This window comes from Asterias amurensis, chromosome 3 (assembly GCF_032118995.1).
Source record: "Asterias amurensis chromosome 3, ASM3211899v1".
Lineage (NCBI taxonomy): Eukaryota > Metazoa > Echinodermata > Asteroidea > Forcipulatida > Asteriidae > Asterias > Asterias amurensis.
In genome coordinates this window covers 633,427-657,853 of record NC_092650.1, presented here as the reverse complement: position 1 = coordinate 657,853, position 24,427 = coordinate 633,427, and the positions used below count along the sequence as shown (strand labels likewise).

At 37.8% G+C, this 24,427-nt stretch overlaps 3 protein-coding genes across 10 annotated transcripts in view; 1 reads left to right on the top strand and 2 right to left on the bottom strand.

Annotated features, from left to right (window-relative positions):
- Positions 1-20,633, bottom strand: part of LOC139934758 (uncharacterized) — a 37,473-nt gene extending 16,840 nt beyond the window's left edge. For 2 of the 3 annotated variants that reach the window (XM_071929159.1, XM_071929161.1), the window contains exons 1-11: positions 11,004-11,089; positions 9,617-10,240; positions 8,693-9,010; positions 7,664-7,784; positions 6,564-6,749; positions 5,765-5,956; positions 5,041-5,295; positions 3,969-4,226; positions 3,134-3,382; positions 2,540-2,869; positions 1,416-1,685 (exon numbers count right to left, since the gene is read on the bottom strand). In XM_071929159.1, coding sequence (XP_071785260.1) covers positions 1,416-1,685; positions 2,540-2,869; positions 3,134-3,382; positions 3,969-4,226; positions 5,041-5,295; positions 5,765-5,956; positions 6,564-6,749; positions 7,664-7,784; positions 8,693-9,010; positions 9,617-10,180 — 2,743 coding nt within the window. In that variant the 5' untranslated portion in view covers positions 10,181-10,240; positions 11,004-11,089. Of the gene's footprint in view, positions 1-1,415; positions 1,686-2,539; positions 2,870-3,133; positions 3,383-3,968; positions 4,227-5,040; positions 5,296-5,764; positions 5,957-6,563; positions 6,750-7,663; positions 7,785-8,692; positions 9,011-9,616; positions 10,241-11,003; positions 11,090-20,586 lie in introns of those variants that run through there. The other variant, XM_071929160.1, reaches the window with a different exon arrangement.
- Positions 13,535-18,341, top strand: LOC139935331 (suppressor of tumorigenicity 14 protein homolog). 2 transcript variants are annotated; one of them, XM_071929864.1, is made up of 5 exons: positions 13,535-13,651; positions 14,567-14,677; positions 15,047-15,412; positions 15,711-15,824; positions 16,323-18,341. In XM_071929864.1, exons 2-5 carry the CDS (start codon positions 14,599-14,601, stop codon positions 16,547-16,549), a joined length of 786 nt encoding a protein of 261 aa, XP_071785965.1. In that variant the 5' UTR covers positions 13,535-13,651; positions 14,567-14,598; the 3' UTR covers positions 16,550-18,341. The 2 variants fall into 2 exon arrangements, with proteins under 2 accessions (XP_071785965.1, XP_071785964.1); XM_071929863.1 differs by having other exon boundaries at positions 14,532-14,677; positions 16,323-18,339.
- Positions 20,628-24,427, bottom strand: part of LOC139934759 (kinesin-like protein KIF28) — a 60,625-nt gene continuing 56,825 nt past the window's right edge. For 4 of the 5 annotated variants that reach the window (XM_071929163.1, XM_071929162.1, XM_071929164.1 and 1 more), the window contains one exon: positions 20,628-23,292. In XM_071929163.1, the coding sequence (XP_071785264.1) occupies positions 23,188-23,292 (105 nt within the window). In that variant the 3' untranslated portion in view covers positions 20,628-23,187. Of the gene's footprint in view, positions 23,309-24,427 lie in introns of all 5 variants that reach the window. The other variant, XM_071929166.1, reaches the window with a different exon arrangement.

The following is a 24,427-nucleotide window of genomic DNA, read 5'->3' as shown; positions in this document are numbered from 1 at the left end:
CTCTTGAAATATTATTCCATGAAATGCTTTACTTTTTGAGAAAACGGTAAGACAATATCAATTCTCGTTAACGAGAACTACGGACTTATTTTAAACACATGTAATGACACGGCGAAACGCGCGGATACAAGGGTGGGTTTTCCCGTTATTTTCTCCTGACTCCGATGACCGATTAAGCCCAAATTTTCACAGGTTTGTTATTTGATATAGAAGTTATGATACACGAAGTGTGGGCCTTGGACAATAAAGTTTACCAAAAGGGTCCAATGGCTTTAAAGGCACTGGACACCTTATGGAACTGTCAAAGACCAGTCTTCTCACTTATAGTGTATCCCAACATACTCATAAAATAACAAACCTGTAACAATTTTGGCTCAATTGGTCATTAAATTTGCAAGAGAATAATGAAATAAAGTCACCCTTGATGCATTACTTTGTGTCCTTCAGATGCATGCATAATAAAAGGCTTCAGCTGAATTTTTAAACAATTTGAGTGAGAAATTACTTGTTTCTCAAAACTCAGAGAGAGCCGTTTCTCACAATGTTTCATACTATAAACAACTCTCTATTGCTCATTACCAAGTAAATTGTTATGTTTACAATTATTTTAAGTAATTACCAATAGTGTCCAGTGCATTTAATTACCTCTATAATAAGTTTTATGCAATGGTTACCATCAACATTTTTTACACGACTATATTAGGTTTCTCCCCAGGACTTTTCAGGGGCATTCTGGATCCAACTTTGTATAAGTTTGGCTGAAGCATGCTGAATTGAAACAAGGTCTTCAGAATGTTCTCTACTTGATATTGATAGATATTAAATTTGCATCGGGGATAAAGAATATTAATTTTTTGGTTTTTACCCATATACACCGATGTGTGTAGCACTGTATACTCAGTACTTTCCCAAGTCCTGTGAAATACTTGATATTGGTTTTAAAAACCCTACTGAACATTCCATTTCGTTTTCTCCTGATAATTTTTGTAACATTAAAAAAAGTGGGTTTTTTTTGTCTGCCAAAGCATGATTTCAAAAGCCAAACTGCATTCTATGGTTTCTCTAAACAAAAATTGCGAAATTTTAAAAAGTTAAAATTTCTTTGTTTTTTCTGTCTTGTATCGGCCAACGTTTTGGCATTATATTGGCACGTAAATCGTGCATGAGGAGCATCCTGTATATAGTTCAGGAGGTAGTCCTTTCTGCTCTACCAGCCAGGCATCTGATAGATGATACCCAAGCATGTATATGGACTGTAAAGTGGGTAACCCTGTTTCAGCCCCAGGAGTAGGTGGCAACATGCCCCTGGAAAAATAGTTGGTTGAAGCCCATCCCTTGAAGTGGCCTTCAGGCCTTGTGTGTCTGGCGACTTGCATAAAAACAAATTACAAAAAATAGTTTGAGATGTGACTTACCCTCTTCCATCTTCATGATATCATCCATTAGATGCGTCTTGCCTCCTATGAGAGCTATTACTTGATATAATTCACTCAAACCTCGCTGGCCTTTGGATCCACGACGCCTCCAGCGATCAAGCACCTCAAAAACCCTCTGCTGATTTGTTGATTTCAGATTTTCTATCTCGATAGTGTCAATAGTAGATACATCTAAAGCCCTCACAATGTCTTCAAAGTCTACCGTTCTCGATACTTTCAGGAGAATTTCGTTGGACACCAGGGTATAGGCTGTTATTGGAATAAGGACACAATAATAATTATGATAACACAGCATTTATAAAGCGCTGCATGAAGAACAGAGCACTTTTAAGGAGCCGAGAATAAAAACAAAACAAAAGAACTAGGATTGGATGCGGAGCAGGAATGTCTTCAGGAGAGGTTTAAATACAATCAGCGAAATTGCCTCTCTCAAACAGGCAGGAAGCTCATTCCACAGACACGAAAGAGCTATCCTGAGCCTCTCTTCCTGGGAACAATTTGCTATAGTGGGACTTGAACCAAAGACTTCCAAATTAGCGTGCTAGAGCTCCACCAACTGAGCTGTCTAGCCCTTTGTCCAAAGAGGAAATTTTGCATCTGTCGAAATGTCAAATCAATGCCTTCTGGATTGAATCATTAAAATTCAGGAATAAACAAAACAAAACTTCCTCTATAAAAATCCATTATTGTAAATGTGTCGTCACTGGATGTTTTTGGATGTTGTGTGCCTTTTACACCACTTTTTATGAGTACGTTCCTTAAAATTGAACTCAATCTTGGAGCCCCTTTTAATTATAAAGAGCTCTTAAAGTTTTTTTTAGAAAATAGAATTAGCTGTTGCAAACTGCTTTCCAACCAAAAATACCTATGGTATAATTGCAAAACATAGTTATAGATGGCCTGACATTTCGACCCTGGCAGAGTCTTTCTCGAATTGCGACTGCTCCAGCATGATAGCGCCCTCTTGTGTTGAAGATGAGACAGCAGGGAAACATTTGCGAAAGACTCTGCTAGGGTCGAAACGACAGGCCATCAACTATTTTTTGTAAGTGTTTATAGAATCAGCAACAGCAATAAAACAACTGAACTTGATCAGCACTTACCTTTAGGTCTGAGCTCTTTGTATATATGTTGGTCATCACTCACGTCAATCAAGCTCCGCTTTTGCTCCAGAGAGTGAGACTCCTCCGGTTTCCGATACCTATTTGCAATCTTGCCTAAGCCACATTCATCGAGTGCTTTTTGCAGCTTTGTCATCCTATCAGAACTATAATCATGAAGCTCCCTCCATAGTTTCAGCATTCTGAGACCATTGTTACTTCCTAAGGAAATTTCTTTGAGCTCCGCACCGCTGAAACCCAAACATTCTCCTAGGAATTTCCATCTCTCCCCGACTGAGATTGCAATTCTGTCCAGCATTTCATCAGTCACTCCTAAACATCAAAATGACAAATAAGTTTGTGATTGAAACTCTAAATAGTAGGTTCTGAAAGAGCCAGTTCTAAATAAAATGTTTTGAAATAACAAATTTTGAAAAAGCCAGTTCCGTGTCTACCATTTCTGCCTTTTTGGGGGAGTCTATTCCTTTTGTGCTTGGTTTTATACAAAAAAAAAAAAAGCGGACAGGAGACACGCGTGTAGGTGCGCTGCGCATTGTGCTTAGGGTCTTAAGGTGAGTGATATACTGATGTGCGTACCTTGGACCAGATCACTGGCAAGATCTGGCAGTCCAGTCTTCTTCAATCCTTCACACAAAGCTCCAAGAACATCAACGTTCCTGTGCTGTCTCTTCCTCCATAACAGAAGCATCTGGTACGGTTGTTTCTCCCTCGGGAACTTCTCTAATTGATGAATATCACCTAGAGACAGTCCAAGATTCTGGCCAAGTACCTTCCAAGCGGTGTCAATTCTTACAGCAAAGGAGGACACGATTTCATCATCAAGTCCTGTAGACAAAGAACCAGATGATAAACACTTAATGAATAAAAGTAATAATAAAAAATACTAGGTTCTTATATAGCGCTTTATCACTTAGGGGCATATTAAAGTGTCAGTATTATGTCTTGCAAGGTACATGTTTGTGGAGCTACGTATTGAAGTATGAGACCTATTCCTTTAAATAGCACCATGTAAAGGTTTACTAAAGTGCTGTGGCGCAATATGCCGCCGACCAGACCATGAACACTGGGTCAATCCCATTTTCTTTTAGATAAGTTCTTTTAATGCGTGCGTTACACAACAAATGGGAGCTACAGCGATGAAGCAAACATGGTTAAGCGTCTCTGTTAAGTGTCTCTCTTTTCTGGGACTCGAAGCAACACTCTGCTGATCACACAAACCAGACTTGGAGTCCAGTGCTATTATCCGCTTGGCCACAACACGCCACAAAAAACACTGGTTAGTTAGGATGCCTTTTGCTTTACCTGCGGTGAGCCGCATTTATGAAACAGAAACTGTGCTACGGCTCACTCTGTGAGAAAGCGTATACTCATAGAACAACATTTTATTATAATTCTGGATCCAATTTCTCACCTCTGGTTACTTTGAGTTCCAGTCGTCTTAATCCACAATTATGAAGTGCTCGGCTCAGCAATGTGATTTTGTCAGAGTTGTATGACTGTGCCATTCTCCAGGTTCCCAACATCATGCGTACCCGAGGTAAGAGGTTGGGTTCATTAGTCTCCATCCAATCCAATTCCGGATCAGAGAAGTTTAAATTGAAGCCTAAAGGCCTGCATTTCCCCTCAGTGATCTCCCCGGATATCGTCATCAAAAGCTCCTCGTTCAATCCTGCAATAAGATGTTAATATCGTCACTGTAAATTCTGAGTCAATATTGTTCCACTCGACCACTCAATTAAAAGCACTGGACACTATTGGTAATTACTCAAAATAATTATAAGCATAAAACCTTACTTGGTAACAAGTAATGGAAATATGATGATAGTATAAAACATTGTGAAGTAACTTAGTTTTTCGAGATTGATTTAGAGACCTCAGAATTAGAAACGGCCCACTCTGAAGTAACGTAGTTTTCGAGAAAGAAGTAATTTTCCACGAATTTGATTACGAGACATCAGAATTAGATTTTGAGGTCTCAAAATCAAGCATCTGAAAGCACACAACTTCGTGTGACAAGGGTTTTTTTCTTCGATTATTATCTCGCAACTTCGATGACCAATGAGTTCAAATTTTCACAGGTTTGTTACTTTATGCATATTCTGAGATACACCAAGTGAGAAGACTGGTCTTTGACAACTACCAATAGTGTCCAGTGTCTTTAAACACTAGCGTCCGAGTCAAGGAAATATCAATCAGGACTAGTGATTTTCATTAAGCACCGGACTATTTTCCTTCCAGCTTCCATTTGGTAACATTGGTTTATTGTGGGAAAAATAAAGACGGCTGCACTGTATGATTTGACGGCTCCAAACTCAGCATTTGCATTTCCTACATGCAGTTGTCCTGTCACGATTTCACAAAGAGTCCTAGGAGATATTAAAAACTTAGGCCAAGTAACTCGTCCTAACTCGATATAAGATTAGTCTGAACTCTTTGTGAATTCTACTGCATGGACAGACATTATTACATGCAAACTGACATACCTTGCTCAAGTTCATTTGCCAAGTCGTGTAAACTGCATGTCCTGCAGGCATTAGCAAGCTTTGAAATCTTGTCAAATCCGGTCTTTTGTTTCAGCCACATTCTCAGCATTTGCTCCGTCCTGTCTTTCTCAGAGTGAAACTTCCTCTCAATGTGTTCCAGATCTTCTTTGCTCAGGTACAGGTTGAATGCAATTGTTCTCCAATCTCGGTAGATTGCATTGGTCACTTCTTTCATCATGTCATCATCCATATTTCCTAATAATAAGAAAGATATTATAACAATAATAATAGTAATAAAGACTTGTAATGCGCACATATCAACCCTGCTGGGTGTTTAAGGCGTAGTAAAACCAGAAAAGAAAAATGAAAGAAAATAGACAACCACAAAAATAGTCCTTGAAAATCTGAGACATAAAACAAGTTTTGAGAAGAGAGTTGAATTTTGTGGTACAAAGTTTAGATCTAAGGTTAAGTGATAGAGAGTTCATTGAATATATATGAAATTGCCCTTAATGACTTTATAGGTCTGAGCAGCCGTCGATTTCACCAAAATCTTCCTAACTTAGGATTAATCTTAGGACTTAGGACGAGTCCCAGCCTTGCACTGTAACATGTAAACCTTAAGACTTATCCTAAGTTAGGACTAGATACTTGTCATAACTTGAGATATGATTAATCCTAGTGAAATCGGCCACTGATGATAAGATAGTGATTTTCAACATACCTTTGTCCGACAGACTTTCTTTGGCTTGTTCGGGATCACCATACCACTGTGCTGACTTGCTGGCTGAGGGTTCTGAATCTGATTTGCTGCTGAATTTCCCCTTGATCTTGCCGACCAGGCTGGATTTACTTTTGCTTTGCTCACTATAGTTGGAGTATATCGGTGGATCGTCCAGTACTTCATATCGATTTGCTAAGAGTTTCATTCATTAAAAAAAAAATAGAAACCTCAATAATGTTTTACTTTTGAATACAGGTTCAGGATTCTGTCCACAGCGGTCTGTGCCAGAACCCCCCCCCCCCCCCAAGGCACTCAGGATTCCCCAACCACCACTGGAGGAATTTGCTCTGTTTCCGACCACCACACATTTTCAAACTTTTTAAATTACACTTGCAATTTCCTGTCAAAGGTTTTCATTGAAGTGTAAAATTGGGTATTTACCAGTAAAAATGGTATCACAAGCCATTAATTTTGAGCACTTACTTTGATTTTAGTCTATTTATATGATCTACAATGTAAGTGATCCATCTTGGAATGGTTTCCAGGGAAAAATTTTTCCATCACTTAAGAAATCCTAAGCAGAACCCTGCAAGTTATTGGATACAAGTTAGCACTGGGACTACAGTACAATTCTGCTATAAACTAACATTTTGGCTGTACTGAACACTATTTTTGGCTCCTGTTTTTGTGCATAAAACACACTGAGCACTTGGCCACAACGACGTGCACTTACCTGTGTAAAGAATGTCCCCTAAAGGCAAAGTATACTTCTTTTATTTTTTTATTAATGAAAACTTACTTGGATTTAAATCATCGCTCATATCTCTCTTTCCTCCAGGCGGCTTGTTGGTCTTGTTCAACCTCTCAGCACTTGATTGAGGAGACACCTTCTTCTGCCTGTTGTTGACAATAAAGAATGGCTCTGAAGGTTTCTTTCCCTTGTGCTTACTTTTCACTAGATGATGCTCCGCTGATGCCTCCTCTTCTATTAAGACCCAACAACAAAAAACAAGCAAAGTTTTATTAAATATTACGTGATTTTCATGCAGATATTCCAGAAACGCCATAGATCTTTTTGCAAATACGCATTGCTCAAGCGCAAACTGTTAGATAAGGTGCATGCTGGTCTAGCTAGCGATCAAACATGATTGCTAGCTAGACCAGCAATGCACCTAATTCCTTGCCTAATGCATGTGATCCAAGTGTTTGCGATATGACAAATCTCTTTCCATTCATGGTATAGGCGTCGAGGGTATTTTACCAAACTTTCCCTCCTTCTTCCCCAGACCAGAAACTTTGGAACTCACTACCAGTTGAGGTGTTGGCCGCCCCAGCCCTAGAGGCCTTCAGTTCAGGAGTTGCATCAAGCCTTTAGATCGTATTGAATAACCCCTTTTAGCTATGAAAGTCGTCATCTTGTAGGGCAAACCGTATGCGCGTTAATCGGGTACATCAATGAAGCACGCAGCACGCCACATTCCTACGGTACATGCATGCACACACGCCATGTTGTAGGGCAGACATTTGAATGGTGGCGTCATATAAGCAGTCAGCCTAGGAGATGAAAGTACTCAATACAATGCAGTATACTCTCTTTATACAAAATATTGGCTGATGGTAATGTGTATGGAACAGATCTTTGACAAAGCCATTGGACACAAAGCAAAGTGAAAGTATTTTGCAGTTCATTGTTTGCAGTGCCTTTTGACCAGGGACCCACAAAAACAGGATCTTCGTGAAACAGTTGTCTGTGTACGCACATAGTGTCTGCTCAAATGACTATCACTACAATACAACCCCCCCCCCCCACGAGTTGCGAAAGAGTTTTAGGAGTTACTACGTCTTCCGAAGCCAACTGGATCAAGCACAACAAAAGAACTAAATTTTATTTCTGCTTACCCCACTGGTTCTCCACAAGCCCTTGTGGGATGATGTCCTGAGCTCGGACAAATTTGATGTTGGGTTTGGGTTTGATGCCATACTGTTGGGGGTAGCCTGGTTCATTCCCATCAGTGCCAGACTACAATTAAACATGCATGAAATAACAGATTACATACATACATATATACACTGGGTTTTTTTATAGCGCCATTTCATTTAGACCACATTTCATTTTAACAACTAGACAATAGCACTGGAAATAATGCAACAAATGAAAAAAAAGCAATTAACAGAAACTAGACAAAAGATGTTTAAAGTGCTTTCTTGAAATAAATAGGCAGATTCATTCTCTGCAACTAGTTGTAACTGGTTTTCTTTCAGACAAATTATCACCCCCAGAACAAATACATTGACAAAATAAAGAAACAGCCATGGCTAAATAGCTCAGTTGTTAGAGCGCTGGCCTGTTAATCCAGAGGTCGTTGGTTCAAATCCTGCTCTAGCAAATTGTCCTTCGTACAATAATTTGTTCTCATGATGAATAGAGTATTGACGCAAATGTCGGGACCACACAGGCTCTTCTCAGAACCAACCCTCCTCCAAAAAGAGTTTTATACATCGCTTTACCAACAAATCTACCAACTACATATACTTTTTCTTACAATGCAAACCATGCAAAACTTTAAACGTCACTTATTAATATTTAGGCATTTCTAAATGTAATTGCTATTAAAACTTTTTAGACATTCTTCATGAATGCAGAGGAGTTCTATTCTCACAACTTCATCTACTTCATTCTGGTAACCAACAATTTTTACTAAGCCTCAGTCCAGTAATATTCATTCTGAACTTTCTGAATAAATTGCATTATTGTTATTTATGAATTTGTTTTTAAGAATGCTGTTTGGCGCAATGAAATCATGACTTAACCCAGTAAAGACAAACAAAATTCTCATTTTCCCATGACCTGACAATGTGTGCGATGAGCTACGACACTCATTTAAAGAAGATAAAAAAATGGGAATTTTTATTTTATTTTGTACCTACCATTTCGACAGCAAAGACAGGTTCTTTCTCGTGGGGTTGCATCGTTATAGAGACAATTGTACCCTCTATGTAACGACTACCCACGCAACAAAAAACAGTCATTCCTTGACGGAACTCGCCAAATTGTCTCAGTTCATCGGGCTGATATGTAGATTTCAGTTTATAAGTTTGTTCTTCTCCACATGGCACAGAGTCAAGTCTTTCAGGGGGGATCAGCTTTTGCACACTTACAAAGAGTGCCGAGTCTTGGGAGGTATTGAATAAACGCTTTTTATGAAATTCCCCATCCGAGGTTCCTTTACCTCTGTGTTCATGATCCTGTAAGAAGGAAACAGACACAATTGATAGGCACATTGCAATGTTTCAACTAAATATTGTTTGTCAAACTGCACTTCAAGCGCACTAAGGAAAAAAATACCTTGTGGTTTGCAGGCCTGTCGTTTTTGAAAGGGGCAAGGGCACCAAGGCATTTTCTCAGTTGGTAAAGGGCACTCTATGAGCTAATTGTTAATTCAAGGGCACCATGGTAATGACCAGGGGACATGGTTGTGAAGTATCAGGCTTGGGTTTATTACTTTATATTCTAAATAAAAATGCACATCTCCTTAAGGTGATCCCTCCACTACACTTGGGTGTGAATCTTGGCTTTACAGCAGTTACAGGTTGAATGATTTATAACTTTGGTGGACACTAACATCTCAAGCCAAGATTATTGACAAACTTTTGACAAACAGTATTGGAGCTAGATTGTTCTTGTAATTTGTTCAACGGAAAATTTAAATAATTTGTTTAGTAAACCCATGCTGTGTCTTGATTATGTCCTAGCTAATATTTGAAAACAATTGGTTTTGTTTTGTTTTGTTTTTTTGGTGGGGAGCATTCTTGCCCCTTGATGCAAGCTGTATTGAAGAAACGATTACTTACTAACTCAATACCGAAAATAGTTCCTGTGTCACCTCCAGGTATACTTCCAATATAACGTACGACACCTTTAAGTTGTTCTTGGTTTAACTTTACTCGAACTGAGTTTCCTTCCTTTAAACTCAGTGCATAGGTGAGTAACCTTTTGTCTGAATGGACAGTGTAACGCTGATAGTCTGTCGACAGGGCTCTGAGCAAGTTCATCTCGAAAAACGACACTCTAGCTACTTCAGAGATTTTACAAACAAACTGCACATCATCACTTAGTTGCGAGACATTGTAATGGCGGAGGCCTCTACTTTGACTTTGAGGAAATTCAAAACCAGTCAAGAGTGATCCTCGTAACACCTTCTTGGTTTGGGGGGCATTACGTTGATTGAGTATTGAGCTTGTGCTTTTGGCCGGGGTCTCCTTGTCAACAAGAAGTACAAACCAAATGGTTGGCGGTGAGGAGGGTTCATTGTTGATAACATGATCCCCGCGATGAGGTCTTTCTGCCTTAGCTGACCTAATCCCACTTTGTGACTTCATGGCACCAGCTGCTGCGCCACTGTAAGCATTCGCCATGATGCTACTTTGCGTTAACAGCCATTCACATGTAAGAAGACCGCGACTCCATACTTAAATCTGTAAATACAATTTTGTTTAAAGTTATCAACATAAAAAGGAATAGTTTTTCACAGAATTTACAGAAAAATCAATTATATTTCTATTTCTTAATTACAGTTTTTTAAACTACTTCATACTTGAATGAATTACAATATAGCCTACCTTGAGTGACTTGACTTTCAGGTGCACCAAAAGGCTATCATTTATTGAAAGTAATATTTGAGGGATAGCATAGGGTGACAGATCAATGTATATTTGGTAACATTATCTCCATGCTGTGTAGATTATGTTATTTTGAGAACTTGACTTGCTATATTATGTAGACATGGTGGGGGTGGGTGCTCTAACTCTCTGTGTAACATGGTGTAACTTTTGCATTATTATTTAATATTACTCATTCTATTAATTACTAGTGATTGAATCATGCCGAGTTTAAGTTAGGTAATGCATTTAGAGACATATAAATGCTTTTCTATGGTGGCTGAGAATATTATCATGTGATGGACTGAGGGAGGAGCACACATCCAGCAAACACTATTTTTAATATCTGGCACTATATTCATTAACATTTTAAAAGATGTTATTTTTTATGTTTAAATTAAACACGGTGACGGTGCTAAGAAATAAAAAAAACATGCTATTTCTGTATTTAGACAGTTACCAACTATTCTAAAACAATGTGTGTTTATTAGAATCTCCAAACATTATCATTAGCAAAATTAAGAAACTTGCACAACGTTTGACTCCGTTTTAATCATGTTTTTAGCCCTATGAAACATACCATGTAAATATTTGAAATCCTCCATCTTGGAACTTCCCCGCAAGACCAGCGAGAGCAGTTGAGCAACACGACGACGTAAGGCAAAAATGAGGGGAAGCCCCTCGTACGACAAAAGAGGGCGCCACGTAAAATGTTTTCTGATTTTGCAACACGTTTCGGACTCTCTGGGAGGGAGGGCGCTCTCGCGCATAAACTCTTGAGCGGGAAAACCATTATGAACATCCACCAAAAATAGGCTTATAAAACATCTCAGAAAATGGTTCTGTTTAAATAAAAAAATACCCGTCATGTACAAGGGTTAAATTTACGAGTCATTCAAAACTCATGTGACTCAGACCTACCAAGTCTCACGCATTAGGCGTGAGACTCACGCATTTTGGGCTCTGTCTCACACGCTCAAAAAATTTCGGCGATTTCGAAAGGCCTTCTAAAACTGGCAATTTTTTTCGGGGGGGGGGGCCTTGCTTGAGCTTTGAAAAATCTCACGCATAGCTGGCCTCTGGACTTGGCATCTCTGGGTTGTGTCTGTTCCCATAAACTTGTGTATGGTTGTGTAGTTTCCCATTGAGTTGTGTACGGTTGTGTAGTTTCCCATTGAGTTGTGTACGGTTGTGAAGTGTCCCATTGACTTGTGTATGGTTGTGTAAATTCCCGTTGACTTGTGTATGGTTGTGTAGTGTCCCATTGACTTGTGTATGGTTGTGTCAATTCCCATTGACTTGTGTATGGTTGTACAGTTTCCCATTGACTTGTGTATGGTTGTGTCAATTTCCATTGACTTGTGTATGGTTGTGTAGTTTACCATTGACTTGTGTATGGTTGTAAAGTGTCCCATTGACTTGTGTATGGTTGTGTCAATTCCCATTGACTGGTGTATGGTTGTGTCAATTCCCATTGACTTGTGTATGGTTGTGTAGTTTCCCATTGACTTGTGTATGGTTGTGAAGTGTCCCATTGACTTGTGTATGGTTGTGTCAATTCCCATTGACTTGTGTATGGTTGTGTAGTTTCCCATTGACTTGTGTATGGTTGTGAAGTGTCCCATTGACTTGTGTATGGTTGTGTCAATTCCCATTGACTTGTGTATGGTTGTATAGTTTCCCATTGACTGGTGTATGGTTGTGTCAATTCCCATTGACTTGTGTATGGTTGTGTAGTTTCCCATTGACTTGTGTATGGTTGTGAAGTGTCCCATTGACTTGTGTATGGTTGTGTCAATTCCTATTGACTTGTGTATGGTTGTATAGTTTCCCATTGACTGGTGTATGGTTGTGTCAATTCCCATTGACTTGTGTATGGTTATGTCAATTCCCATTGACTTGTGTATGGTTGTGTAGTTTCCCATTGACTGGTGTATGGTTGTGTAGTTTCCCATTGACTTGTGTATGGTTGTGTCAATTCCCGTTGACTTGTGTATGGTTGTATAGTTTCCCATTGACTGGCGTATGGTTGTGTAATTTCCCATTGACTTGTATATGGTTGTATAGTTTCCCATTGACTTGTGTATGGTTGTGAAGTGTCCCATTGAGTTTGTGTATGGTTGTATAGTTTCCCATTGACTGGTGTATGGTTGTATAGTTTCCCATTGACTTGTGTATGGTTGTGTCAATTCCCATTGACTTGTGTATGGTTGTGTAGTTTCCAATTGACTTGTGTATGGTTGTGTCAATTCCCATTGACTTGTGTATGGTTGTGTAGTTTCCCATTGACTTGTGTATGGTTGTGTAGTTTCCCATTGACTTGTGTATGGTTGTAATAATGTAAATAAAACGCCCTTGGTCAACGGAACAAGTTCACAATTTGTTTATGGGAAATGTGGGCCGTTGGGTATTCGCTCTAATCATACGTGATTATTATTTATATTAGGCTTCCAGAGGCAAACATAATTTATATCAGCGTAATAAGTTTTTCGTGACCTTTGACCCAGTTTTTGAAACAATCTATTTCTATGATCATTCCAAAAAATCAACGAAATAAAAATCACTTGATAGAGCATGTCTTCTTTTATCAGAATCAACTAAGAAACAACTGGGCTGGCGGGGCTCTCCCAAATTTACAACTTTAGCTCAAATTTTGGAGGCTTTTTAAAGTTGTTCGGTTTTTCTTCTTCAATGGCCTAAGATTATAATACACCACAGAGCATGCACGGGCCCCGAAAAGGCCTAACCAGGACTCTGGCAATTTTTTCAAACATTATGAACTAACAGGTATGTTTTGAAGGTCCAATACGGTCAATCTCAAGTCACTTTAAGCTGTCCACTTGGAAACCATGGTAAACAATGTTGCTAAAGTAGGGTACAGTCCACTAATTTGGAAGGGTTAAGTATTGTTACGAGTGCTTGTTTTGGGAGTAATGTTTTCAAATTAAGATTAAATATCAATGGTTGAGGTTTACAAATATTTAAAATTGTAGAATCAGGTATTCATGATTAATTTTAACCTTGAAATTTGAGGAATTGTTATTTGGTTGATAAATTTGCTGTTTTGGACGTAAAGATACACCCCTGCTTTAAAAATGAATTAGTCCTCTGTGCGCACAGTCAGCGATTCAACATGGCGACCATCAAAACTTGACGCTCGTTTAATTAGGGGATATTGTTTTGGTTTCTTGCGGTTTTTTTTACGAACTAACAATTTTATACAGCAAGGTGAGTCATGATGTAGAACTCTATCTTCTTCTTCGTCTATGAACTTACGCAAATGGAGGGGGAGAGAGTGTGAGAAGGCTTTAGTTTAGTTTATTGCGGAGAAAGTGTTGTCCAAATTCCGGACATTACGGGACCGTAACAAAGAGTGGTTCGAGTGTCACTCGATCACTCTTTTGGACTATCTCAATTGTGCCTTTATGAGAGTATTGAAACATGGGCTGGTGAAACTTAGGTTTAAATGCAACAATATATCCTTAAATTAAATTAAACTGAATGTCTATCTTATCTAATTCTAACTAATTCTAATATTAATAATAAAGATATTGACAAAATAGGGACACTGCCAATATAGGGCTAGATAGCTCAGTTGGTAGAGCGCCTGCACGTTAATCCGGAGGTCGTTGGTTCGAATCCCACTCTAGTCAATTCTTTGTTCAACCCCTAAAATCATTAATAATAATGATAACAAAACAGAATTTATAATTTAAAATTATGATTTGGCTATTTCTACCTCCATATGGTTTTCACCAAGACGTGGAATTACATCTGTTTTTATAAGGGCAATTGGAAAAATCTTGCAGTCAAATGAAAACTTTTTAAGGGACGCCTAGGCCAAGACCTCTGTCTGTCTGAGGCTGCGTGTTTACTCACTTTCTTTTGTATGGTTTTCCTTGAACTTGAATTAATTACAAAATTAAAAAAGTTGAATTGTACAATATGAATTGTGACCAGTTAAAAAGTAGAGGTTGATATAAAAAAAATTCTGTGTCCTAAACCAAAATTTAATGTGTATTTATTTATTTCTACATTCTTATATTTAAAGCAGATACAGTCTGACAGTACACAGAAACATTGCTTGTGAATTGTTTAATTATTTCAGGATTCTTTTGACCCCCGCCCCTGCATCCACTCAAGAAAGTAAACCTAAGTAGAGGAATCTGGCCAGGATGAAGTTGCTTGGGATCCTCCTCGTAGCAAGTCTTGGATGTTTATTGATGGTGTGTCATGCTGGTGCTGTTTCAATAGGTAAGACAACTTGATGAGGGATGTTCAGGTTACAGGTGGAGACAGAGCTAGTCAACATTGGTTTTTTTTCAAACAAGAAAGACCCTTTTTCAGAACTGATTCTTAGGAGAGGTTTCTGACTACCCCCCCCCCCCCCAAGGATGACTCTTTCATTGTCACCCCAACAAAATAAACACCGTATGAACAATCGCACCCTTTCAAAATGTATACCAATTGTTTTGAAATTTGATTATTTTTAAATGATATATTTGTAAATGTATTACTTGTGAGTTTTTGTTGTTCCGTTTTCTGTGGAGGGCACGGTTGATCTATAAAAAAGAAACCTTTAACAGTGTTTCTAATTTCTTTTTTGGGTGGTGACTGCATCAGTTTACCTCACAACTAACTGCAATGCCACTGTGCAAGCAAGTAGTGGTGGCTTCATCGAGCCAGACAGTCGTTTGCTCTACAACAACAACATCGACTGCACCACAGTGCTCACCACCACCGAAGGCAGTCGATTCCTACTGCGTTTCTTCCGCTTCAACCTAGAGGAGCCAATCGGTGGAGCGTGTGTAGATCACCTGACGGTTTACGACGGGTTGAATCGTTCCATCCCGCTAACGGAAACGCTCTGTGGTAGGAAGCAGATTGCTGATATTGCCTCTCAGAGCAACAGCTTGACTTTTGACTTTGTGTCTGACGACAGCGGCAGCACAAATGGCTTTGAGATATTCTACTCAGTGTTTACTTATGGTAAGTATACTCAGTAAGCAGAGTTAGCTTTTAAAATATTTTAAAAATTGCATAGAGCTGGTGAAGCACACAAAATGTCTTAAGCACAACAAAAGTATGCCTGTGAAAGAGTGAGGTTACAATTACTTGCTAATAATACACCATTCGACCCACAAAATGATATCCTGCTAATCCTTCTAGGTGATAAGCACCAATTGCTGCTTAAGTGTTGCTGCGATTGGTTAATATTTTCATCGTTTTTACATATGAAACATATTTAAAATTAAAATTTAATGTGTTTTCTCTTGCGTTCATGAAGCGCCATGCACATCAGAGCAGTTTGGCTGTAACAACAGCAGATGCATCGACATGGCCTTAAAGTGTGACTCATACAACATGTGTGGAGACAACAGTGATGAGACAGACTGTGATGGTAAGCTGTGAGCGTAGAATTTATTTGCCAGCTACAAAGAACATAACAGAATTGTTATTTTTTTGCTAACAAATCAGTTGCTGGCAGTGTAAGCACTTTATGTAATCCACCATCTACGGTTGTACATAAACTGACAAACCTGTAGACATTTGAAAGTGATACACCGATTGGAAACACACTTTGCATGAAGTTGATTATGTAATATATTACATGGTTTATCAAAACTTTTACAAATATGCAACTTGTAATTTTTAAAGGGATTTCAGCTTGATTTACAATAATATCGGGGGCCAATTTGATAGAGCCTTTAAGCACAAAAAGAATGGCATTGCTTAGCAGAATCAGAATATTAGCCCAAACTACATTAACTTTACATTGTTGTGGCTGGTGCCCGACTAATTCTTTTGCTTAGCAAGAAAATTTGTCCAGCAGTATTTTCTGCTTTAACATCTTAATGAAAATGGACCCAAATGATATCGTTGTGTTAATTCCTTTTAGTGACGGTCATCGATGAGACTGGTCTGAGTGCAGCTGCAATCGCTGGTATCATAGCTGGTTCCCTGTGCCTCCTACTGCTAGTCTTTGGTGTTATCAAGGCCATCATTCACAAGTACCAGTCTAAACAGCTACTGAATCAACTCATGGAAGAGATGAAGAAACAACCGACGACCAACGAGTACTCAGAGAAAGACTTCTGGGGAGAGAATAAACCGGTCGAGGAATAGGGAAGGGTAGGATTCATTCAAGCTTGGATTCATTCTGTATTTAAAAACACTGGACACCTTTGGTAATTGTCAAACATCAGTATTCTCACTTGGTGTATCCATCATAACAATTATGCAAAAATCAACAAATCTGTTGAATGTTTGACTCAATTGATCATCAAAGTTTCAAGGAAATAATGAAAGAAAAAACACCCTTGTTGCGCAAACAAATTTGTGTGCTTTGAGATGCCGAAGAAAGGCTTCAGGCCTGAAGTGATTTTGTATTTGATTGAGAAATTACCCCTTTCTCAAAAATTACATCACTTCAGAGTGAGTCATTTCTTCCAATGTTTTATAGTATTAACAACTCTCCATTGCTCATTACCAAGTAAGTTTTTATGCTAACAATTTTTTGGGAGTAATGACCAATAGTGTCCAGTACCCTTATAGCAATTGACACTTCTTTAAAGGGTTTTGATACCTTTTGTAGTGTTTGGCCATGACATGAATCCCTACTCACTGTGAGTGAAGATGTATATATAACTTATCTGTAGAAGTTAAGTTTTTGAGAAAAAAAGTTAAACTTACAAAGCAATGTTTTCAGGAGAGTTCATTCCAATGTACATGCTATAATAATTTTTGTGATATTGTTTCACTCATTTCTCAAATTTTGCTGCACCTCGGCAAGTAATTTTTAAGGGAAGATTTCTACCAACATTATCCATCAACTATGTATTAAGTTTAATGTAAATGTAAGCTTGTGTTTTGTGTAGTACAAGAAGTACCCAAACCGATTGAATGACGACTTCAGGGCAATGTACGTGTCTGTTTGAACTTCCATTCACTTTAGCTGTTTAGTGACACAACATGTTTGTGCATACAATGCAAGAAATGGCAACACTCCCATAACCCTTGCAGATGCAGAACATGATAGGTTCCTTTGTGTAGGTTTTGACACTCGAAATGCGGGACAGAAAAGCGTCTCAAATTCAACACTTTTGGGATAAAAAGTTAACAAGATATCTTTTTTCATAACCGCAGTACTCTGAAGCGAAAAGTTTCTTACAATTCATTATAATATACAAAGCTGCTTTTAGTTGCCATTAGTTTTCAAAGTCATTACCAAACAAATACAGACCCTTAAATATGTGAAATATGATTAATGGATTCTGCAAAGTAGGAATTGTTTTATACAATGACATGTGTACATAATCGTTTGCATACAGAGTTAGTTTCTATTTTAGAGAGATATGTACATAACTAATGAAAACATAGAAATTGAAATATTTTATATGGTATCTTTTGATATAATTTAATTCTTAAAATAATTATCTGTAATTCCGTCCGATAGAAGAAATAGATCATACTTTTGTAGTCGTTTTTTATATAGTGGGGAAAATTTTAAACCATTTTCAGAATAAAAAGTTTTTTAATAATGTAGTGCATTTTGTTAACGAGTCTGTTTTAAAATGAGTTTGTTTTTGAGTCTTGATAATTTGACAGACATTATTTTTAGGAGTGTGAAATCGTCTTAAAGTGTACAATTAGAAGAAGTCTAGATTCCTTATTAAAATGTTCTGTCCGTGTCTGGATTTAAGTAACGGGGAACTTGGATCCCAAGTTTTGGATTTGGTTTTATTTAAACTCTCATCCCATGAAGCACCTGGGGTCGATTTCACAAAGAGTTAGGACTCGTCTTATCTCGAGTTAAGACGAGTAACTCGTCCTAACTTAGGATTAATCTTAAGGTCTGCATGCTACAGTGCAGGGTTGGGACTCGTCCTTAGTCCTAAGATTAGTCTTAAAGGAACACGTTGCCTTGGATCGGACGAGTTGGTCTATAAAAAGCGTTTTGTAACCGTTTTCTATAAAATGCATATGATTGGAACGATGTTTTAAAAGTAGAATACAATGATCCACACAAAGTTGGCTCGAAATTGCGTGGTTTTCCTTTTACTGTGCGAACTAACACGGTCGGCCATTTATGGGAGTCAAATATTTGACTCCCATAAATGGCCGACCGTGTTAGTCGGCGAGGTTAAAGGAAAGCCGTGCAATTTCGAGGCATGTTTGTGTGGATCATTGTATTCTACTTTTACAACATCTTTCTACCCATGTGCATTTTATATCAAACGCTTTTCAAAGACCAACTCGACCGATCCAAGGCAACGTGTTCCTTTAAGTTGGGAAGAGTTTTGTGAAATCGACGGCTTTGTCTTCAGGGGTATCAAACAAGGCTACCAGAAAGGGGGCCGTGTACAAAAATAAAACATTTAAAAAAAAGCTGATATTAACATTTAAAAAATACATCTTAAACATACTAATCTTGACCAAGTTGCAAGAAGGGCATGCAGTAATGATAAACTAAATTAATCAGTTCTAAGACGTGATTAATAAAAAGTTCATGACATGATCTGCGACATGGATAAATCACCTCTGAATAAAGTATTATGTGAAATAAAGAGAATTTGAGATCTCGTTATGATGCCCAATAATTATCATCGACTGTAGTGGGAAAAATTCACATAAGAGTCTGTATATAATTCAATAACTTGAACTTCGTCATACCTGAGAAATGACAGAGTTCCAGGGAAATATATAAGGCCAGCCAGAGATAACAACCACAGATGCAACAATGACAGGCCAAAGTTTGGACAACTGGAATAAATTATTAGAGATGCCAATAAATAGACATGAACGAAAATACTAATTTCTGCTCGACCACGGCGAACCTCTAATTAGAAACTCTACCGTGTTTCACAACTGAGTAATAAGAACATCAACTTTCACCTACGAAATATTGCCAAAATACGTCCATATACATTGATGAGGATACATGTCATTCCGTTATTAGATCACTTGTGCTGTCATGACTAGATTACTGCAACTCGCTTTTGAAAGGAATCACAAAGGCAAAAATAAATCGGCTCCAGAAAGTTTAGAATAAAGCAGCCAGACTCATCTGTAAGACCGGTTGTCATGACAACATTTCACCATTACTCAGATGACAACATTTCACCATTACTCAGAAATTGCACTGGCAGCCCATCACAAACAGAATTGATTTCAAACTTTCTTGCCAACATGTCTTCAAATCTCTTGCTCACCAGTCACCATCAGACATATTATTTATAGGACCTTCTGGCCGAATCTCGCACCATCTCTTGAGCTGGTTCATGTGCATTTTGCTGCTGTTCCAAATCTATTGAACTCATTACCATCACATCTTCGTGCAACTACACTTTGACTATTCAATAAACTACTTTTAAGGCTCATTTATACAGAAAAACTTGACTGTTTTGTTTCACTCTACATTGGAACATCTTGAGTTTGGACTTCTTTGTTATATCTGCGCTTTGTAACCTTGGGGGAAATTAAAGGGCGCCATATTTTAAAACATGGTTGCTGATGCATGTGTACGTGGAAAATTTTATGTCGTATATGCTCCCTGGTGCAATCTAAGGCCTTTTCAGAGACATTTCTTGGACCCTTAACTTCATCATTCTGAAATTACTTAAAAGTAATACAAATAATGCAGTAAAAGTTTGTCCACACAATATTGTTGGGGGCCTTGTGATACTCCCGATACAGAAAATTTAAATGAAAAGGAATTTTTCCTCTCGCCTCCCCCCCCCGGGATCCGCGGCTGCCTAGAGTCGTTGTTGTAATAAATTATAGAAAGGAATCCTAACCTTGGGGGAAAGGGTAGGGCGCCTCATTTTAAACATGGTTGCTGAGGCATGTGTATGTGCAGTATGTAGGCATATACCCTATATAGAGTTGTCATTGTAATAAATTACAAAAAGGTTTCCTAAACTTTATGCCTATAATTTTAAGTGTTCAGTGATACCAGGGAATACCCAGAATCCAAGTATACCTAATATCAAACTTCTATTTATTAGCTATATCTGTATCACGATAATGAGGCCCAAACCTTTGACCTACCTTCATAGTCCAACCAACTTATCTCGAAAACTGGGTTCAATACATCGGCATTTCTAGATGTGAATATCACCAGTTACAATGTACAGCAAAAAGTTACATTCTACTGAACTCACCGAGATATTCTTCTGTCATCGGGTGGGTGGTGTGTGTCATCATCAACAATGTTGTAATATAACGGGAGGAAAATGAATGTGGCTGAACTTCAGAAACGAAGGAAAACCAAGAAATAACAGCACCGTCTCTACAGTAAGAACCTTCTTCCCGGTGACAAGTGCAGGAATAACTTCTAACTCGTGTAACGCTTGCATGAGCATGGAATTTTACAAACAAAGAAATGACCGAGGCGGGGCACTGGACATTCCATTCCAATAGGTTTTGTCTCTATTAAACTCCTCTTTCATTCACGAATAAAGCAAGTAGTTAACATGAATTTGCAAATTCATTTGCAAAGTCGACTGGTTACATTAATTTACAATGTCTTTCTTTTCTATATTGTTTTTTTTTTATGCTCCTCCATCTACCTGGCCTCCTTGAAGCTCTTGTTTGCAGATTTAGTTGCACAGAAAGTTTTTACAATTTATGTTTAAATAAAAATACTTGATAGGCTTTATAAGTTTATATCTTCATCCAAAATAGCGATTTATTTTATTATTCTAATCATAAAGGTTTTAAACAGATAGGTCAATTTCATTTATGGTTTTATGGACGGTAGCAATTAAGAATCTCAATTAAATAATGATTGAGGGCTAATTAAAATCCAAGATATAAATAGCAATCGTATAATTATTGAAAGCACATTTTCTTGATAAACATTGTATCTCTGCCCATAATATCTCATTGCATACTTCCACCTCCAATCGCAGAAGTTTTTTATATATATTAGAAAATACAAATTGAAATTTGACTTAAATAAATCGGTAAACACTATTTATTTAGCCATTTTTAAAGGGGGTGGGTTCACCTTTTCAACCAGTTGCTTAATGCTTATTGGTGGCTTTGTTAAAACCAAAAACAATTTTTATCTTAAAGGACAGAGTTGACATAATCACAAGCAATCCTCAATATGAAATAATATGCACACAGTGCCAAAACCTACGTACACAGTGTTTCAGAAATTAAAGTCAACGGCTGCAGCTATATCTCTACATCATCTTGCAATGAAGTATAGGACATCCTTAGCAACACTCCTTCTGACTGCCAGAGCCGCCAATGTGGATATGGCTTCACATTTAGTTTAAATTTCTTCAACAGAATGATTTCCTAAGAAAATAACAAAGTGCTTTCGTACAAATTCAAAGTAATTTATACCTGAAGTCTACGAGTACAAAATAGAAATGAATACTAAGTAAAAAGCTCACCTTCCTTGAAACAACTTATGAACATTAATTATATGAAAAAGTAATAAGGCACCAGTATCCTTACATTTAATTTCCCTTGGACCAGTTTCATGGCATTGCGTTCTCTTGCTATGGCGTTCTCTTTGGAACTGCCTTTTGAGGCTTAAAAGCTTCAAGCAGTGTCAAAAAAAACTGAGTCTAGCTGTTTAAATTGAAAGCACTATTCCGTTGTTTTGTGTTTGAATAATTCTTTTCACATTCCTCTCATAAAAAAATGTCAATAACTAAATACCGGTAAACTATAAGAAAAATATTTATGTACAACTGTTCTGAAGTGAACCCATCTTTTAGTAAATATATACGTTAGAGAGTGCACCTAAATAAAAAAAAAAGCTTCTATAATAATGTGTTTTCAAAAAATATAACTCCACTGAATAAATTTGATTCAATATTTTCTGTGATCATTAAAAGCTACAAAAATATATACAACATCTGGTTTTACTTGGTAACATAATTAGTCTTGCGTTTCCGCAAACAAAATACTGAGACAAATTGCAATTTAATTGTAGTACCAACTAAAATCACTGCGCAATTATGCTGATGAATAGTGTTTATAAATAACACATATTCCTTATGGGCAGTTACTGGATTTAAGAATACTCAAGATTTAAATGAATAGCAAAACTTTTGTTTTGGATTCAACATAAAAATATATATCGGACGTGAAGTTTTTATCTACTTTTCAGGATGACATACTTTCTGATGTGGAACATCCAATCAGGAACTATAATCAGAATATATATATACTTGTGTCTAATTTGTTACGCTCCATAAAAGGAATTCTCAAAAAATATACATAGGAAAACCATATCACAATGCTGCTCATACAGCAAAACTTGTATCATGCAAAAATGGACATATTTGGAAGGAAGAGTGATGACTGTAAGTTATAACCAAGATAAAAAAAGTTAATGCTTTTGCCTTCAAACAACTTTAAATCCTTGATTCAGATTGGTTGACCCGTAGCAACAAGAGTTGTGATATAAGCGTGTATCACACCCTCTGTATTGTGCTGTTCTCATTCTGCGTATACGCAAATTGTACAGCTTTTCCAGCACCACACTTTGTCTTAAAAGTTGTGAGTCAAGTTTGCTTGAAGCTAAATTCACTATCACACACAATGAATACAAAAATTATAGAGCGTCTGCGTCCCATAACCAACTTGGCCTCTGGTGTCATTGATTGTGGGATGCAGAAGCGCTTTATTTTTCCATATTCCACGCTTGAGTGAGGAATAATAATGTTTGCTTTACAACAAACTGTGTTCAGTGTTTCAATGATTAATTCGTCTTAAGTCCATGTCTTGGTTGCTAGGGCTCACATGACGGAGCAAGCTCGACTTCCTCCTTCTGTCTTATCTCCACCTCCTCCTCCTCCTCCATTTGCCTGGACCACCTTTCCATTTCCTTCCTTCACCATCTTCTGCAGTCGTACAATCAGTGGGTTAAAAGAAGACAAAACAAAAGCATAAGAACCAAGAAAATTGATTTTACAAACTGAAAGAGGTTTGTCCAAACTTGTCAACATTTTAGCTTAGTATGACGAGAGAGAGTATTTCTGTCAAGATTCATCACCTTTTCAATGTCTTCAACCTCTCACATATAGTTTCCCCCACTCCCGCCACTTTTACCACACAGACAAAATCAATGTCCTCACAACCTCTCCCCCGGCCCAATTTCACAGAGCTGCTTAACGAGAATAAAAAGCTGCTAAGCACAATACAGTTTTGCTAACCAGATTAAGGTTACCAGCCAGCCAAAGTGCCTTGTCTGATGCGCCTTCTAGGATGGGTATCCCTGCTCACTTTTGCTGAGCATAAAATTTGTCACTAAGCAATATTTCCCGCTTAATTAGCTTTTATGAAATTGGGCCCTTAAAAATTGTTCACTGTACTTCTGCCAAATGTTGTCAATTCAGATCAACCTCCATTTAAGATTTGCCTTTCATGGTCTAGATTCCTCATGAGTACTTTTGGTTTGTTTTTAGTGAGGCATTTGAAATTTTGACTTCAAATTTTTACATCCTTCCATCCAGTCGCAGGCTTTTGCCCTTTCCTGAACTTTGTTCCAAAATGCCCCAAAAGCAACCAAGGAACTTGGTTCATCAAAATATGTTTCATAAAAATTCACCTCATCAAAAACAACCACAAGCACTCCACAATTAAGTGTTCCGTTTGTGTTTTACCCTTACACCGATGTGTATTATGCACCGTATACTCTGCACTGATCCCCAGGTCCTAAGACTAAAATCCACTAGCAACTTCCTTGGAAGGGAATCAAACCCATGAGATGTCTAGAGATGTCTTACCACTACTCCACTGAACTTGCACGTAGGTTGTGTCAGGGTTTGAATCCCACCCAAGTAATAATTTTAATGCCTGTAGATTTTTGTTCAAAGGACTCCGGGGAAAGTACTGAGTGTATGGTGCTTAACACACATCGGTTGATTTGTAAAAACACAAATGTTATCCCGATGCATATTTAACATCAATTAAAAACAATTCCAGATCAACACAAATTGACAATAACATGACAACACATCAAAATAATGAAATGTA